Here is an 18,138-nt window from a genome sequence, read left to right on the forward strand (position 1 = left end):
TTAAGGGTTAGTGTTGTGGTTGTGTTTAGGGTTAGTGTTGTGGTTGTGTTTAGGGTTAGTGTTGTGGTTGTGTTAAGGGTTAGTGTTGTGGTTGTGTTAAGGGTTAGTGTTGTGGTTGTGTTAAGAGTTAGGGTTGTGGTTGTGTTAAGGGTTAGTGTTGTGGTTGTGTTGTGGTTGTGTTAAGGGTTAGTGTTGTGGTTGTGTTGTGGTTGTGTTAAGGGTTAGGGTTGTGGTTGTGTTAAGGGTTAGTGTTGTGGTTGTGTTTAGGGTTAGTGTTGTGGTTGTGTTAAGGGTTAGTGTTGTGGTTGTGTTTAGGGTTAGTGTTGTGGTTGTGTTGTGGTTGTGTTAAGGGTTAGTGTTGTGGTTGTGTTAAGGGTTAGTGTTGTGGTTGTGTTAAGAGTTAGGGTTGTGGTTGTGTTAAGGGTTAGTGTTGTGGTTGTGTTGTGGTTGTGTTTAGGGTTAGTGTTGTGGTTGTGTTTAGGGTTAGTGTTGTGGTTGTGTTGTGGTTGTGTTAAGGGTTAGTGTTGTGGTTGTGTTGTGGTTGTGTTTAGGGTTAGTGTTGTGGTTGTGTTTAGGGTTAGTGTTGTGGTTGTGTTTAGGGTTAGTGTTGTGGTTGTGTTTAGGGTTAGTGTTGTGGTTGTGTTTAGGGTTAGTGTTGTGGTTGTGTTTAGGGTTAGTGTTGTGGTTGTGTTGTGGTTGTGTTTAGGGTTAGTGTTGTGGTTGTGTTGTGGTTGTGTTTAGGGTTAGTGTTGTGGTTGTGTTAAGGGTTAGTGTTGTGGTTGTGTTGTGGTTGTGTTTAGGGTTAGTGTTGTGGTTGTGTTAAGGGTTAGGGTTGTGGTTGTGTTAAGGGTTAGTGTTGTGGTTGTGTTTAGGGTTAGTGTTGTGGTTGTGTTAAGGGTTAGTGTTGTGGTTGTGTTAAGGGTTAGTGTTGTGGTTGTGTTAAGGGTTAGGGTTGTGTTAAGGGTTAGTGTTGTGGTTGTGTTGTGGTTGTGTTTAGGGTTAGTGTTGTGGTTGTGTTGTGGTTGTGTTTAGGGTTAGTGTTGTGGTTGTGTTAAGGGTTAGTGTTGTGGTTGTGTTTAGGGTTAGTGTTGTGGTTGTGTTTAGGGTTAGTGTTGTGGTTGTGTTTAGGGTTAGTGTTGTGGTTGTGTTGTGGTTGTGTTTAGGGTTAGTGTTGTGGTTGTGTTGTGGTTGTGTTTAGGGTTAGTGTTGTGGTTGTGTTTAGGGTTAGTGTTGTGGTTGTGTTTAGGGTTAGTGTTGTGGTTGTGTTGTGGTTGTGTTTAGGGTTAGTGTTGTGGTTGTGTTAAGGGTTAGTGTTGTGGTTTTGTTGGGGTTGTGTTTAGGGTTAGTGTTGTGGTTGTGTTAAGGGTTAGTGTTGTGGTTGTGTTAAGGGTTAGTGTTGTGGTTGTGTTTAGGGTTAGTGTTGTGGTTGTGTTTAGGGTTAGTGTTGTGGTTGTGTTGTGGTTGTGTTGTGGTTGTGTTAAGGGTTAGTGTTGTGGTTGTGTTTAGGGTTAGTGTTGTGGTTGTGTTGTGGTTGTGTTAAGGGTTAGTGTTGTGGTTGTGTTAAGGGTTAGTGTTGTGGTTGTGTTAAGAGTTAGGGTTGTGGTTGTGTTAAGGGTTAGTGTTGTGGTTGTGTTGTGGTTGTGTTTAGGGTTAGTGTTGTGGTTGTGTTTAGGGTTAGTGTTGTGGTTGTGTTGTGGTTGTGTTAAGGGTTAGTGTTGTGGTTGTGTTTAGGGTTAGTGTTGTGGTTGTGTTTAGGGTTAGTGTTGTGGTTGTGTTGTGGTTGTGTTTAGGGTTAGTGTTGTGGTTGTGTTTAGGGTTAGTGTTGTGGTTGTGTTTAGGGTTAGTGTTGTGGTTGTGTTTAGGGTTAGTGTTGTGGTTGTGTTGTGGTTGTGTTTAGGGTTAGTGTTGTGGTTGTGTTAAGGGTTAGTGTTGTGGTTGTGTTGTGGTTGTGTTTAGGGTTAGTGTTGTGGTTGTGTTAAGGGTTAGGGTTGTGGTTGTGTTAAGGGTTAGTGTTGTGGTTGTGTTTAGGGTTAGTGTTGTGGTTGTGTTAAGGGTTAGTGTTGTGGTTGTGTTAAGGGTTAGTGTTGTGGTTGTGTTAAGGGTTAGGGTTGTGTTAAGGGTTAGTGTTGTGGTTGTGTTGTGGTTGTGTTTAGGGTTAGTGTTGTGGTTGTGTTGTGGTTGTGTTTAGGGTTAGTGTTGTGGTTGTGTTAAGGGTTAGTGTTGTGGTTGTGTTTAGGGTTAGTGTTGTGGTTGTGTTTAGGGTTAGTGTTGTGGTTGTGTTTAGGGTTAGTGTTGTGGTTGTGTTTAGGGTTAGTGTTGTGGTTGTGTTGTGGTTGTGTTTAGGGTTAGTGTTGTGGTTGTGTTTAGGGTTAGTGTTGTGGTTGTGTTTAGGGTTAGTGTTGTGGTTGTGTTGTGGTTGTGTTTAGGGTTAGTGTTGTGGTTGTGTTAAGGGTTAGTGTTGTGGTTGTGTTGTGGTTGTGTTTAGGGTTAGTGTTGTGGTTGTGTTAAGGGTTAGTGTTGTGGTTGTGTTAAGGGTTAGTGTTGTGGTTGTGTTTAGGGTTAGTGTTGTGGTTGTGTTTAGGGTTAGTGTTGTGGTTGTGTTGTGGTTGTGTTAAGGGTTAGTGTTGTGGTTGTGTTGTGGTTGTGTTAAGGGTTTAGGGTTGTGGTTGTGTTAAGGGTTAGTGTTGTGGTTGTGTTTAGGGTTAGTGTTGTGGTTGTGTTTAAGGTTAGTGTTGTGGTTGTGTTGTGGTTGTGTTAAGGGTTAGGGTTGTGGTTGTGTTAAGGGTTAGTGTTGTGGTTGTGTTTAGGGTTAGTGTTGTGGTTGTGTTAAGGGTTAGTGTTGTGGTTGTGTTTAGGGTTAGTGTTGTGGTTGTGTTAAGGGTTAGTGTTGTGGTTGTGTTTAGGGTTAGTGTTGTGGTTGTGTTAAGGGTTAGTGTTGTGGTTGTGTTTAGGGTTAGTGTTGTGGTTGTGTTGTGGTTGTCTTTAGGGTTAGTGTTGTGGTTGTGTTTAGGGTTAGTGTTGTGGTTGTGTTTAGGGTTAGTGTTGTGGTTGTGTTTAGGGTTAGTGTTGTGGTTGTGTTAAGGGTTAGTGTTGTGGTTGTGTTGTGGTTGTGTTTAGGGTTAGTGTTGTGGTTGTGTTGTGGTTGTGTTAAGGGTTAGTGTTGTGGTTGTGTTTAGGGTTAGTGTTGTGTTTAGGGTTAGTGTTGTGGTTGTGTTGTGGTTGTGTTTAGGGTTAGTGTTGTGGTTGTGTTGTGGTTGTGTTTAGGGTTAGTGTTGTGGTTGTGTTAAGGGTTAGGGTTGTGGTTGTGTTTAGGGTTAGTGTTGTGGTTGTGTTGTGGTTGTGTTAAGGGTTTAGGGTTGTGGTTGTGTTAAGGGTTAGTGTTGTGGTTGTGTTTAGGGTTAGTGTTGTGGTTGTGTTTAGGGTTAGTGTTGTGGTTGTGTTGTGGTTGTGTTAAGGGTTAGGGTTGTGGTTGTGTTAAGGGTTAGTGTTGTGGTTGTGTTTAGGGTTAGTGTTGTGGTTGTGTTAAGGGTTAGTGTTGTGGTTGTGTTAAGGGTTAGTGTTGTGGTTGTGTTTAGGGTTAGTGTTGTGGTTGTGTTTAGGGTTAGTGTTGTGGTTGTGTTTAGGGTTAGTGTTGTGGTTGTGTTAAGGGTTAGTGTTGTGGTTGTGTTGTGGTTGTGTTTAGGGTTAGTGTTGTGGTTGTGTTGTGGTTGTGTTAAGGGTTAGTGTTGTGGTTGTGTTTAGGGTTAGTGTTGTGGTTGTGTTTAGGGTTAGTGTTGTGGTTGTGTTTAGGGTTAGTGTTGTGGTTGTGTTTAGGGTTAGTGTTGTGGTTGTGTTAAGGTTTAGTGTTGTGGTTGTGTTTAGGGTTAGTGTTGTGGTTGTGTTTAGGGTTAGTGTTGTGGTTGTGTTAAGGGTTAGTGTTGTGGTTGTGTTTAGGGTTAGTGTTGTGGTTGTGTTAAGGGTTAGTGTTGTGATTGTGTTTAGGGTTAGTGTTGTGGTTGTGTTTAGGGTTAGTGTTGTGGTTGTGTTGTGGTTGTGTTAAGGGTTTAGTGTTGTGGTTGTGTTTAGGGTTAGTGTTGTGGTTGTGTTAAGGGTTAGTGTTGTGGTTGTGTTTAGGGTTAGTGTTGTGGTTGTGTTAAGGGTTAGTGTTGTGGTTGTGTTGTGGTTGTGTTTAGGGTTAGTGTTGTGGTTGTCTTTAGGGTTAGTGTTGTGGTTGTGTTTAGGGTTAGTGTTGTGGTTGTGTTTAGGGTTAGTGTTGTGGTTGTGTTTAGGGTTAGTGTTGTGGTTGTGTTAAGGGTTAGTGTTGTGGTTGTGTTGTGGTTGTGTTTAGGGTTAGTGTTGTGGTTGTGTTGTGGTTGTGTTAAGGGTTAGTGTTGTGGTTGTGTTTAGGGTTAGTGTTGTGTTTAGGGTTAGTGTTGTGGTTGTGTTGTGGTTGTGTTTAGGGTTAGTGTTGTGGTTGTGTTGTGGTTGTGTTTAGGGTTAGTGTTGTGGTTGTGTTAAGGGTTAGGGTTGTGGTTGTGTTTAGGGTTAGTGTTGTGGTTGTGTTGTGGTTGTGTTAAGGGTTTAGGGTTGTGGTTGTGTTAAGGGTTAGTGTTGTGGTTGTGTTTAGGGTTAGTGTTGTGGTTGTGTTTAGGGTTAGTGTTGTGGTTGTGTTGTGGTTGTGTTAAGGGTTAGGGTTGTGGTTGTGTTAAGGGTTAGTGTTGTGGTTGTGTTTAGGGTTAGTGTTGTGGTTGTGTTAAGGGTTAGTGTTGTGGTTGTGTTTAGGGTTAGTGTTGTGGTTGTGTTTAGGGTTAGTGTTGTGGTTGTGTTAAGGGTTAGTGTTGTGGTTGTGTTGTGGTTGTGTTTAGGGTTAGTGTTGTGGTTGTGTTGTGGTTGTGTTAAGGGTTAGTGTTGTGGTTGTGTTTAGGGTTAGTGTTGTGGTTGTGTTTAGGGTTAGTGTTGTGGTTGTGTTGTGGTTGTGTTTAGGGTTAGTGTTGTGGTTGTGTTTAGGGTTAGTGTTGTGGTTGTGTTAAGGTTTAGTGTTGTGGTTGTGTTTAGGGTTAGTGTTGTGGTTGTGTTGTGGTTGTGTTTAGGGTTAGTGTTGTGGTTGTGTTTAGGGTTAGTGTTGTGGTTGTGTTAAGGGTTAGTGTTGTGGTTGTGTTTAGGGTTAGTGTTGTGGTTGTGTTAAGGGTTAGTGTTGTGGTTGTGTTGTGGTTGTGTTTAGGGTTAGTGTTGTGGTTGTGTTTAGGGTTAGTGTTGTGGTTGTGTTTAGGGTTAGTGTTGTGGTTGTGTTAAGGGTTAGTGTTGTGGTTGTGTTGTGGTTGTGTTTAGGGTTAGTGTTGTGGTTGTGTTGTGGTTGTGTTAAGGGTTAGTGTTGTGGTTGTGTTTAGGGTTAGTGTTGTGGTTGTGTTAAGGTTTAGTGTTGTGGTTGTGTTTAGGGTTAGTGTTGTGGTTGTGTTTAGGGTTAGTGTTGTGGTTGTGTTAAGGGTTAGTGTTGTGGTTGTGTTTAGGGTTAGTGTTGTGGTTGTGTTAAGGGTTAGTGTTGTGATTGTGTTGTGGTTGTGTTTAGGGTTAGTGTTGTGGTTGTGTTTAGGGTTAGTGTTGTGGTTGTGTTGTGGTTGTGTTAAGGGTTTAGTGTTGTGGTTGTGTTTAGGGTTAGTGTTGTGGTTGTGTTAAGGGTTAGTGTTGTGGTTGTGTTAAGGGTTAGTGTTGTGGTTGTGTTTAGGGTTAGTGTTGTGGTTGTGTTAAGGGTTAGTGTTGTGGTTGTGTTGTGGTTGTGTTTAGGGTTAGTGTTGTGGTTGTGTTGTGGTTGTCTTTAGGGTTAGTGTTGTGGTTGTGTTTAGGGTTAGTGTTGTGGTTGTGTTTAGGGTTAGTGTTGTGGTTGTGTTTAGGGTTAGTGTTGTGGTTGTGTTAAGGGTTAGTGTTGTGGTTGTGTTGTGGTTGTGTTTAGGGTTAGTGTTGTGGTTGTGTTGTGGTTGTGTTAAGGGTTAGTGTTGTGGTTGTGTTTAGGGTTAGTGTTGTGTTTAGGGTTAGTGTTGTGGTTGTGTTGTGGTTGTGTTTAGGGTTAGTGTTGTGGTTGTGTTGTGGTTGTGTTTAGGGTTAGTGTTGTGGTTGTGTTAAGGGTTAGGGTTGTGGTTGTGTTTAGGGTTAGTGTTGTGGTTGTGTTGTGGTTGTGTTAAGGGTTTAGGGTTGTGGTTGTGTTAAGGGTTAGTGTTGTGGTTGTGTTTAGGGTTAGTGTTGTGGTTGTGTTTAGGGTTAGTGTTGTGGTTGTGTTGTGGTTGTGTTAAGGGTTAGTGTTGTGGTTGTGTTAAGGGTTAGTGTTGTGGTTGTGTTTAGGGTTAGTGTTGTGGTTGTGTTTAGGGTTAGTGTTGTGGTTGTGTTTAGGGTTAGTGTTGTGGTTGTGTTAAGGGTTAGTGTTGTGGTTGTGTTGTGGTTGTGTTTAGGGTTAGTGTTGTGGTTGTGTTGTGGTTGTGTTAAGGGTTAGTGTTGTGGTTGTGTTTAGGGTTAGTGTTGTGGTTGTGTTGTGGTTGTGTTTAGGGTTAGTGTTGTGGTTGTGTTTAGGGTTAGTGTTGTGGTTGTGTTAAGGGTTAGTGTTGTGGTTGTGTTTAGGGTTAGTGTTGTGGTTGTGTTAAGGGTTAGTGTTGTGGTTGTGTTGTGGTTGTGTTTAGGGTTAGTGTTGTGGTTGTGTTGTGGTTGTCTTTAGGGTTAGTGTTGTGGTTGTGTTTAGGGTTAGTGTTGTGGTTGTGTTTAGGGTTAGTGTTGTGGTTGTGTTTAGGGTTAGTGTTGTGGTTGTGTTAAGGGTTAGTGTTGTGGTTGTGTTGTGGTTGTGTTTAGGGTTAGTGTTGTGGTTGTGTTGTGGTTGTGTTAAGGGTTAGTGTTGTGGTTGTGTTTAGGGTTAGTGTTGTGTTTAGGGTTAGTGTTGTGGTTGTGTTGTGGTTGTGTTTAGGGTTAGTGTTGTGGTTGTGTTGTGGTTGTGTTTAGGGTTAGTGTTGTGGTTGTGTTAAGGGTTAGGGTTGTGGTTGTGTTTAGGGTTAGTGTTGTGGTTGTGTTGTGGTTGTGTTAAGGGTTTAGGGTTGTGGTTGTGTTAAGGGTTAGTGTTGTGGTTGTGTTTAGGGTTAGTGTTGTGGTTGTGTTTAGGGTTAGTGTTGTGGTTGTGTTGTGGTTGTGTTAAGGGTTAGGGTTGTGGTTGTGTTAAGGGTTAGTGTTGTGGTTGTGTTTGTGTTAAGGGTTAGTGTTGTGGTTGTGTTGTGTTGTTTGTGTTTAGGGTTAGTGTTGTGGTTGTGTTGTGGTTGTGTTAAGGGTTAGTGTTGTGGTTGTGTTTAGGGTTAGTGTTGTGGTTGTGTTTAGGGTTAGTGTTGTGGTTGTGTTGTGGTTGTGTTTAGGGTTAGTGTTGTGGTTGTGTTTAGGGTTAGTGTTGTGTGGTTGTGTTAAGGTTTAGTGTTGTGGTTGTGTTTAGGGTTAGTGTTGTGGTTGTGTTTAGGGTTAGTGTTGTGGTTGTGTTTAGGGTTAGTGTTGTGGTTGTGTTAAGGGTTAGTGTTGTGGTTGTGTTGTGGTTGTGTTTAGGGTTAGTGTTGTGGTTGTGTTAAGGGTTAGTGTTGTGGTAGTGTTAAGGGTTATGGTTGTGTTAAGGGTTAGTGTTGTGGTAGTGTTAAGGGTTAGTGTTGTGGTTGTGTTTAGGGTTAGTGTTGTGGTTGTGTTTAGGGTTAGTGTTGTGGTTGTGTTAAGGGTTAGTGTTGTGGTTGTGTTAAGGGTTAGTGTTGTGGTTGTGTTAAGGGTTAGTGTTGTGGTAGTGTTAAGGGTTAGTGTTGTGGTAGTGTTAAGGGTTAGGGTTGTGGTTGTGTTGTGGTTGTGTTTAGGGTTAGTGTTGTGGTTGTGTTAAGGGTTAGTGTTGTGGTTGTGTTGTGGTTGTGTTTAGGGTTAGTGTTGTGGTTGTGTTTAGGGTTAGTGTTGTGGTTGTGTTTAGGGTTAGTGTTGTGGTTGTGTTGTGGTTGTGTTGTGTTAGGGTTAGGGTTGTGGTTGTGTTAAGGGTTAGTGTTGTGGTTGTGTTTAGGGTTAGTGTTGTGGTTGTGGTTGTGTTAAGGGTTAGTGTTGTGGTTGTGTTTAGGGTTAGTGTTGTGGTTGTGTTTAGGGTTAGTGTTGTGGTTGTGTTTAGGGTTAGTGTTGTGGTTGTGTTAGGGTTAGTGTTGTGGTTGTGTTGTGGTTGTGTTTAGGGTTAGTGTTGTGGTTGTGTTGTGGTTGTGTTAAGGGTTAGTGTTGTGGTTGTGTTTAGGGTTAGTGTTGTGGTTGTGTTTAGGGTTAGTGTTGTGGTTGTGTTTAGTGGTTGTGTTTAGGGTTAGTGTTGTGGTTGTGTTTAGGGTTAGTGTTGTGGTTGTGTTAAGGTTTAGTGTTGTGGTTGTGTTTAGGGTTAGTGTTGTGGTTGTGTTTAGGGTTAGTGTTGTGGTTGTGTTTAGGGTTAGTGTTGTGGTTGTGTTAAGGGTTAGTGTTGTGGTTGTGTTGTGGTTGTGTTTAGGGTTAGTGTTGTGGTTGTGTTAAGGGTTAGTGTTGTGGTAGTGTTAAGGGTTATGGTTGTGTTAAGGGTTAGTGTTGTGGTAGTGTTAAGGGTTAGTGTTGTGGTTGTGTTTAGGGTTAGTGTTGTGGTTGTGTTTAGGGTTAGTGTTGTGGTTGTGTTAAGGGTTAGTGTTGTGGTTGTGTTAAGGGTTAGTGTTGTGGTTGTGTTAAGGGTTAGTGTTGTGGTAGTGTTAAGGGTTAGTGTTGTGGTAGTGTTAAGGGTTAGGGTTGTGGTTGTGTTGTGGTTGTGTTTAGGGTTAGTGTTGTGGTTGTGTTAAGGGTTAGTGTTGTGGTTGTGTTGTGGTTGTGTTGTGGTTGTGTTAAGGGTTAGGGTTGGTGTCAGTGTAGTGTGTATTTACGCGTCTGCCTCCTCGCCTGTTTTCTCAGATGTGTTCAGTTCCTGGTCTGGTGCTGTGGTCAAATTAGGGTGGTGGTCATGTTCGTGTAGTTTCTATTGTGTGGTGTGTTTATACCTCTCTGCCTCCTCTCTGTTCCCCTGTTTCTCCGATGTGTTCAGTTCCTGGTCTGGTGCTGTGGTCAAATTAGGGTGGTGGTCATGTTCGTGTAGTTTCTATTGTGTGGTGTGTTTATACCTCTCTGCCTCCTCTCTGTTCCCCTGTTTCTCCGATGTGGTCAGGTCCTGGTCCAGTGAAGACGAGGTGCTCCCCTCTCGACTGACGGCACTGCTCCTCCCTGGACTGTTATCCGTTGACGTCCTCCCTCCTTTGTCCCCCCCCGTCCCTCCCGGGCAGGGCACGTCCGTGTGCTGCTTCAGCGTCTGTAGCTTGGCGAGGGGGATGATGTCACAGGCCTGCGGGCGGTGCCAGACGGTACGTTGCGTGGAAGCGTTGTAGTAGTAGAAGCGGGAGGTGTTGGGGTCGAACAGCTCCCACCACTGGTTGTCGCCTGTCCTCTTGATACGCACCCCCTGAGGGGGGTCCCACACACACTCTCCGGTGAGGAGGTTGGCGTACATGCGCTCCCGCGTGCGCGGCTCAATGATCTCCACCCACTCCAACCTGCAGAGGGGGACAGAGGAGGGGGGTTACAATATATATAACTTTATTGTCCAATGTCCAATCGGAAAAGGACCCATTTCTGATGCTGGAGGCCATGAGACATTGTAGAATTAAAACAGGGCCTGGACTGAATCCACTCTACGGTGGTAACCGCTATGTAATATGGCATTAGGACATCATTGGCCTGCTATATGCCTATACCAACCACGTGTAAAGCTTATATGAGCCTCTCTGCAGCCGGGAGTCTGCCTGTTAGCGCTTCTCTCCTCTCCTGTGTATGCCAGCTGGGTCATGATGTGAAAACAACCTGCACCACCCAGACCACACCGCGTAGCACACAGACAATGTGCTAATGGGCCTGGGCTGGGCACTGCCAACTGCTGCTGAGGGTGTCTGGGTATGTGTGTGTGTGTGTGTGGGGGTTTGTATTTCTCAACTACAAAAGAAACACGACCTCTCTTTCACACACCCTCTCTCTCATTCTCTCTCTCTCACCTCTTATCTCTCTTGCTCTGTCAGACAGAGCATAATGTTATGAATGTATGAAGCTAAAAGACAGGGCTGACCCCCCCTCAGTATACTGCCTACCAAGGGTCTCATGCTGCTGTAGCTGTAGGAGTATGATGGATGAGACAGTCGATAAAAATATCACTCTGGGGGCCTCTACAGCCCTCGTCATCATTAAAATACACACAAACACACACACACACGCACTCCCTATCCCTACCATAGAGCCTGTGAGTACAGGAGAGTGTGTGGGTGCTAGACTGCTCTAGTATCTCCAGCTCTCATCATCACATCACAGCATAAGTACCACTCCTCTCTGTGTTGTGAGCCCAAACATCATCAAATCAAATCAAATCAAATCAAATTAATTTATATAGCCCTTCGTACATCAGCTGATATCTCAAAGTGCTGTACAGAAACCCAGCCTAAAACCCCAAACAGCAAGCAATGCAGGTGTAAAAGCACGGTGGCTAGGAAAAACTCCCTAGAAAGGCCAAAACCTAGGAAGAAACCTAGAGAGGAACCAGGCTATGTGGGGTATCATAGCCTGTTGGACGAGCACACTCAGCACACTCAGCACACTCAGTGAAAATGGCCACTTAGGGGTGTACTAACTTTTGTTGCCAGCGGTTTAGACATTAATGGCAGTGTGTTGAGTTATTTTGAGGGGACAGCAAATGTACACTGTTATACAAGCTGTACACTCACTACTTTACATTGTAGCACAGTGTCATTTCTTCAGTGTTGTCACATGAAAAGATATACTCAAATATTTACAAAAAAATGTGAGGGGTGTACTCACTTTTGTGATATACTGTATATACAGTACCAGTCAAAAGTTTGGACACACCTACTCATTCAAGGTAGAATAATAGTGAAGACATCAATACTATGAAATAACACATATGGAATCATGTTTAGTAACAAATCAAAATCTATTTTAGATTCTTCAAAATAGCCACCTTTTGCTTGATGATAGCTTTGCACACTCTTGGCATTCTCTCAACCAGCTTCATGAGGTAGTCACCTGGAATGTATTTTAATTAACAGATGTGTCTTGTTAAAAGTTTGATGCTTGATGATTCCAGAGAATTGAATGTTCATTTATCCACCATAAGCCACCTCCAATGTCATTTTAGAGAATTTGGTAATACTTCCAACCAGCCTCACAGGCACAGACCACGTGTAACCACGCCAGTCAAAGACCTCCGCATCCGGCTTCTTCACCACCCGGACATCTGATTATACTTTGGGTTTACTCAACATACCGTGACGAGATCCTGAGGCCCATTGTCTTTCAATTCATCCTCCTCCATCACCTCATGTTTCAGCATGATAATATACAGCCCCATGTTGCAAGGATCTGGACACAATTCCTGGAAGCTGAAAATGTCCCAGTTCTTCCATGGCCTGCTTACTCACCAGACATGTCATCCATTGAGCATGTTTGGGATGCTCTGGACTGACGTGTACGACAGCGTGTTACAGTTCCCGCCAATATTCAGCAACTTCTCACAGCCATTGAAGAGGAGTGGGACAACATCCCACAGGCCACAATCAACAGCCTGATCAACTCTATGCGAAGGAGATGTGTCGCACTGCCTGAGGCAAAAGGTGGTCACACCAGATACTGACTGGTTTTCTGATCCACGCCCCTACCTTGTTTTTTCCCAGTCATCTTGTTGCCTTTTGTTCAGTGTTTTATTTAGCAGACGCTCTTATCCAGAGCGACTTACAGTTAGTGCATTCACCTTAAGGTAGCTATGTGAGACTATTTATGGTCAATATTATACTGCTGGCAGGTTAGCATGGTTTGGTAGAATTATCCTACCATTCCCAGCCGGAGGCTAAGTCCATTACAGCCTTCTGAGCCGAGTCTGCACAGGGCTGCAGGTTAGACTCATAGCCATTCCCAGCAGTAGACTAGTCTATTTACCACCCTGCCCAGTCTGCAGCCTTGGAGTGTCAGAGAGTCAAGCTATCACAACTCACACACACACACACACACACACACACACACACACACACACACACAAAAACACACACACACGCACGCACGCACGCACGCACGCACACACACGCACGCACGCACGCACGCACGCACGCACGCACGCACGCACGCACACACACACACACACACACACACACACACACACACACACACACACGCTGCGGAGTAAATAAGCAACACACTCAAACATCTGTTGTGTGTACGTGTTCGAGCATTAATTGGTACATACACAGAAATCTGCACACATACACATGCCAGGCAGGAATGTCATTCTGCAGCTGTCATACTCCCACAGGGAAGCCATTACTGGGAGAGCTCCCGAGATAAGTCCCACACATTCACACCTACACACACACCTCTGATAGCCAGGCTGATCCCTGACAGCTGTAGATACTCAGTGGCATGCAGTAGGAATACAGTAGGAACACAACAGAGAGAGAGAGAGAGAGAGAGACAGAGAGAGAGAGAGAGAGAGAGAGAGAGAGAGAGACAGAGAGAGAGAGAGAGAGAACGAGTGTGACATGGAAGAGTAGGAGAAGAGTAGGAGAGGGAAAGATAGAGTGTGTGAGACGGGGGAGAGAAAGAGGGTGGGGGTGGGAGAGATAGAGGGAGAGGAGGAGGTGAGACAGAGGAAGGAAGATAGAAACAAAGAGAGAGAGAGCGAGAGAGAGTAGTGGTAAAGTATGCAATCTCATACCAATTTGTGCATAGTTAAACAATTCCATAGGCAGCTCGCACAGATAGTGTAGGTGAAACAGTTGGTGGGGAGGTTTTCCCCAAACCCAGCTAAAAGACGAAAGGCAATCAATGTGATTACAAAGGGAGGGTCATCCACGACCACGCTCTCATCCACTTTATAACATGGTGGGCCACGCCTAGCCAATCACAGCCTGGATAGTTCTCGCCAAACCAATCACAGCCTAGATAAGCCCCACCCAGCATATTACATCCTGGACAAGACAGCCCCAGCCAATCACAGCCTGTATAGGACATGCCCAGAGTCACCCCTCAGCCAATCACAGCCTGTATAGGACATGCCCAGAGTCACCCCTCAGCCAATCACAGGCTGAGTCAGTCTAGTCACTCCTGTCCTCTGTCTTTAAAAGCCAAATAGGATTCTGATCTCTGTATATCATCAAACACATCTGTTCTCACATCTGCCAGACAGACACACTGCTGACTCAACTGGGAATGCCTGGCTGTGTGTGTGTGTGTGTGTGTGTATTTATTATGGATCCCCATTAGCAGCTACTTTTCTTGGGGTCCAGCAAAATGAAGGCAGTTTATACATTTTTAAATACATTACAATACATTCACAGATTTCACAACACACTGTGTGCCCTCAGGCCCCTACTTCACCACTACCACATATCTACAGTACAACATCCATGTGTGTGTGTGTATAGTGCACATGTTACTGTGTATGGGTATGTGTGTGTCTATGTTTGTGTTGCTTCACAGTCTCTGCTGTTCCATAAGGTGTGTTTTTATCTGTTTTCTTTAATCAAATTCTACTAGGTCAGGTGCCTTTTTTGTGGCACCTGACCACACGACTGAACAGTAGTCCAGGTGCGACACAACTAGGGCCTGAGGTTTGTAGTTTTTCAACTCTTTCCCTAGCCAAGATACAGTGTACATTTGGTTCGATTACACATCCCAAGGCTTCCACTAGATGTCGATAGTCTTGAAAACCTTGTTTGAGGCTTCTACTGTGAAGGAGGGGGGAATGAGAGCTGATTGAGTCAGGTGTCTGGCAGAATGCCATTAGCTCATTCAGGCGTGCTCCCGTGAGAGGTAGCTGCGTTCCATCGCATTTCTAAAGACAAAGGAATTCTCTGGTTGAAACATTACTGAAGATTTATGTTAAAAACATCCTAAAGATTGATTCTATACATCGTTTGACATGTTTCTACAAACTGTAATGGAATTTTTTGACTTTTCGTCTGGCCTGCGCATCGTGAATTTGGATTTGTGAACTCAAGGCGCGAACAAAAATGAGTTTTTTGGACATAAATTATGGACTTTATCGAACAAAACAAACATTTATTGTGGAACTGGGATTCCTGGGAGTGTATTCTGATAAAGATCATCAAAGGTAAGTGAATATTTATAATGCTATTTCTGACTTCTGTTGACTCCACAACATGGCGGATATCTGTATGGCTTGTTTTTGTGTCTGAGTGCCGTACTCGGATTATTGCATGGTGTGCTTTTTCGGTAAAGCTTTTTTGAAATCTGACACAGAGGTTGCATTCAGGAGAAAGTCGTTTAGACAAAGTCGTTTAGAGTTTGGGATGCCTTCAGCGTAAAATGGCTTTAACAGTTTAGATATTTACAGCCAACAGATGATAAGCTGTGAGCTGAGGACTGGAAAGTCAAACTGTTGACAAATATGTAAATGTTTCGCTGTGTGTGTGGGGGTGTGTCAATGTGTTAGTGTGTGTGTGTGTGTGTGTGTGTGTTGATGCCTGGATGCATTTCTCTGCCGGTCAGACTGACTCATCAGGTTAAGAGCTCTCTGCTGGCAAGAAAATAAACAGGATTTCAACGCTTCTACCACTCAAATCCAGCCCCCTCCCTTTTACAGGTAGACACAGCAAATAGGCCTGTTTGTACACTTCAAATGTGTGTGTGGTGTATGTGTGCTTTTTTTCGAGTTTGGTTCTCTTTGGGTGTAGGGTACTGATTGGAAACCTCCTCGTTGCAGGATGTGTTGCACCTGTTGTCCTCGTTAGTCTGAAGGCGTTTCACCTGTGCTAGCACAGCTGATATTTAAGGGCTGCTGGCCCATTGCTTCAGCTTGGAAAAGAGATGTTGGAAGAGCTATACTTCTGTTTAGCGCTTTTGCTTTTGCTGTAGAATTCATTCACGTCATTTCCGGTCACAACTTGCAGACTTGTTTACGTGTTGCTGTGCGTTTTGTTGCCAACCTTACTTTGCTACCTGACAACTTTACGGTTTTTACTTTTTAATTACCGTTTATATTTTTGTTTTTTCCCTCAACTTTTTCACTCCGGACGCTTTATCTGGACATGGTTTGTCAGGACCCCCAACAGCCGAAGCTAAGTAGTAACATTAACATGATGCCTTCTAATTGCAGTCGCTGTACTCATAATATACAGGAGAACGATCGCCTTACGGTGAGGATAGCTGTGCTACAAGCCCAGCTTCAGACGCAATCGTTAGGCAAGGGTAATTTCAGTGTAGGAAAGGATGAAACAGCGTCTGTGCCACCAGTAAGTACAGATAGTAGTATAAATCCCCTCGCATGGTCCCCGCAGCCGGACAACTTTCTCACGGTTTCTGGAAGGAAATGCTGTAGGAATGCTCAACCGGTGTCGCTCATTCAGCCGACAGAAACTTTCAACCGGTTTTCCCCATTAAGCAGCGAGTCGGAGTCAGAGGCCGAGCCTTCTCTTGTCTCTACTCCTCCCGTTACGGGGTCTGAGACGCCGAAGCTTCCCACCATTAGCTCTGACAAATTGAAAACTCTAGTCATTGACGACTCCATTACCCGCAGTATTAGACTTAAAACAAATCATCCAGCGATCATACACTGTTAACCAGGGGGCAGGGCTACTGATGTTAAGGCTAATCTGAAGATGGTGCTGGCTAAAGCTAAAACTGGCGAGTGTAGAGAGTATAGAGATATTGTTATCCACGTCGGCACCAACGATGTTAGGATCAAACAGTCAGAGATCACCAAGCGCAACATAGCTTCTGCGTGCATATCAGCTAGAAAGATGTGTCGGCATTGAGTAATTGTCTCTGGCCCCTCCCAGTCAGGGGGAGTGATGAGCTCTACAGCAGAGTCTCACAACTCAATCGCTGGTTGAAAACTGTTTTCTGCCCCTCCCAAAAGATAGAATTTGTAGATAATTGGCCCTCTTTCTTTGACTCACCCACAAACAGGACCAAGCCTGACCTGCTGAGGAGTGACAGACTCCATCCTAGCTGGAGGGGTGCTCTCATCTTATCTACCAACATAGACAGGGCTCTAACTCCTCTAGCTCCACAATGAAATAGGGTGCAGGCCAGGCAGCAGCATAGTGGAGTCTGCCACTAGCACAGTCAGTGTAGTCAGCTCAGCTATCACCATTGATACCGTGTCTGTGCCTCGACCTAGGTTGGGAAAAACTAAACATGGCGGTGTTCGCCTTAGCAATCTCACTAGGATAAAGACTTCCTCCATTCCTGTCATTATTGAAAGAGATCATGATACCTCACATCTCAAAATAGGGCTACTTAATGTTAGATCCCTTACTTCAAAGGCAATTATAGTCAATGAACTAATCACTGATCATAATCTTGATGTGATTGGCCTGACTGAAACATGGCTTAAGCCTGATGAATTTACTGTGTTAAATTAGGCCTCACCTCCTGGCTACACTAGTGACCATATCCCCCGTGCATCCTGCAAAGGCAGAGGTGTTGCTAACATTTACGATAGGAAATTTCAATTTACAAAAATAAAAATTACGTTTTCGTCTTTTGAGTTTCTAGTCATGAAATCTATGCAGCCTACTCAATCACTTTTTATAGCTAATGTTTACAGGCATCCTGGGCCATATACAGCGTTCCTCATTGAGTTCCCGGAATTCCTATCGGACCTTGTAGTCATAGCAGATAATATTCTCATCTTTGGTGATTTTAATATTCACATGGAAAAGTCCACAGACCCACTCCAAAAGGCTTTCGGAGCCATCATCGACTCAGTGGGTTTTGTCCAACATGTCTCTGGACCCACTCACTGTCACAGTCATACTCTGGACCTAGTTTTGTCCCATGGAATAAATGTTGTGGATCTTAATGTTTTTCCTCATAATCCTGGACTATCGGACCACCATTTTATTATGTTTGCAATTGCAACAAATAATCTGCTCAGACCCCAACCAAGGAACATCAAAAGTCGTGCTATAAATTCACAGACAACACAAAGATTCCTTGATCTCCTTCCAGATTCCCTCTGTCTACCCAAGGACGCCAGAGGACAAAAATCAGTTAACCACCTAACTGAGGAATTTTAGAAAAGGCTGTTGCGCAGCAACTCACTGCCTTCTTGAAGACAAACAATGTATACAAAATGCTTCAGTCTGGTTTTAGACCCCATCACAGCACTGAGACTGCACTTGTGAAGGTGGTAAATTACCTTTTAATGGCATCAGACCGAGGCTCTGCATCTGTCCTCGTGCTCCTAGACCTTAGTGCTGCTTTTGATACCATCGATCACCACATTCTTTTGGAGAGATTGGAAACCCAAATTGGTCTACACAGGACAAGTTCTGGCCTGGTTTAGATCTTATCTGTCGGAAAGATATCAGTTTGTCTCTGTGAATGGTTTGTCCTCTGACAAATCAACTGTACATTTCGGTGTTCCTCAAGGTTCGGTTTTAGGACCACTATTGTTTTCACTATATATTTTACCTCTTGGGGATGTCATTCGAAAACATAATGTTAACTTTCACTGCTATGTGGATGACACACAGCTGTACATTTCAATGAAACATGGTGAAGCCCCAAAATTGCCCTCGCTAGAAGCTTGTGTTTCAGACATAAGGAAGTGGATGGCTGCAAACTTTCTACTATTAAACTCGGACAAAACAGAGATGCTTGTTCTAGGTCCCAAGAAACAAAGAGATCTTCTGTTGAGTCTGACAATTAATCTTAATGATTGTACAGCTCGTCTCAAATAAAACTGTGAAGGACCTCGGCGTTACTCTGGACCCTGATCTCTCTTTTGAAGAACATATCAAGACTATTTCAAGGACAGCTTTTTTCCATCTACGTAACATTGCAAAAATCAGAAACTTTCTGTCCAAAAATGATGCAGAAAAATTAATCCATGCTTTTGTCACTTCTAGGTTAGACTACTGCAATGCTCTACTTTCCGGCTACCCGGATAAAGCACAAAATAAACTCCAGTTAGTGCTAAATACGGCTGCTAGAATCCTGACTAGAACCAAAAATGGTAATCATATTACTCCAGTGCTAGCCTCCCTACACTGGCTTCCTGTCAAAGCAAGGGCTGATTTCAAGGTTTTACTGCTAACCTACAAAGCATTACATGGGCTTGCTCCT

At 43.9% G+C, this 18,138-nt stretch overlaps 1 protein-coding gene across 1 annotated transcript in view; it reads right to left on the reverse strand.

The window, feature by feature from the left end:
• LOC115145420 (rho GTPase-activating protein 39-like) overlaps nucleotides 1–18,138 on the reverse strand; it is a 210,739-nt gene that overhangs the window by 76,858 nt on the left and 115,743 nt on the right. The window contains exon 2 of the mRNA XM_065003224.1: nucleotides 9,117–9,542. Within this exon, the coding sequence (XP_064859296.1) occupies nucleotides 9,117–9,542 (426 nt within the window). The remainder of the gene's footprint in view (nucleotides 1–9,116; nucleotides 9,543–18,138) is intronic.

The sequence above is a fragment of the Oncorhynchus nerka genome, linkage group LG17 (genome assembly GCF_034236695.1).
Source record: "Oncorhynchus nerka isolate Pitt River linkage group LG17, Oner_Uvic_2.0, whole genome shotgun sequence".
Taxonomy (NCBI): domain Eukaryota; kingdom Metazoa; phylum Chordata; class Actinopteri; order Salmoniformes; family Salmonidae; genus Oncorhynchus; species Oncorhynchus nerka.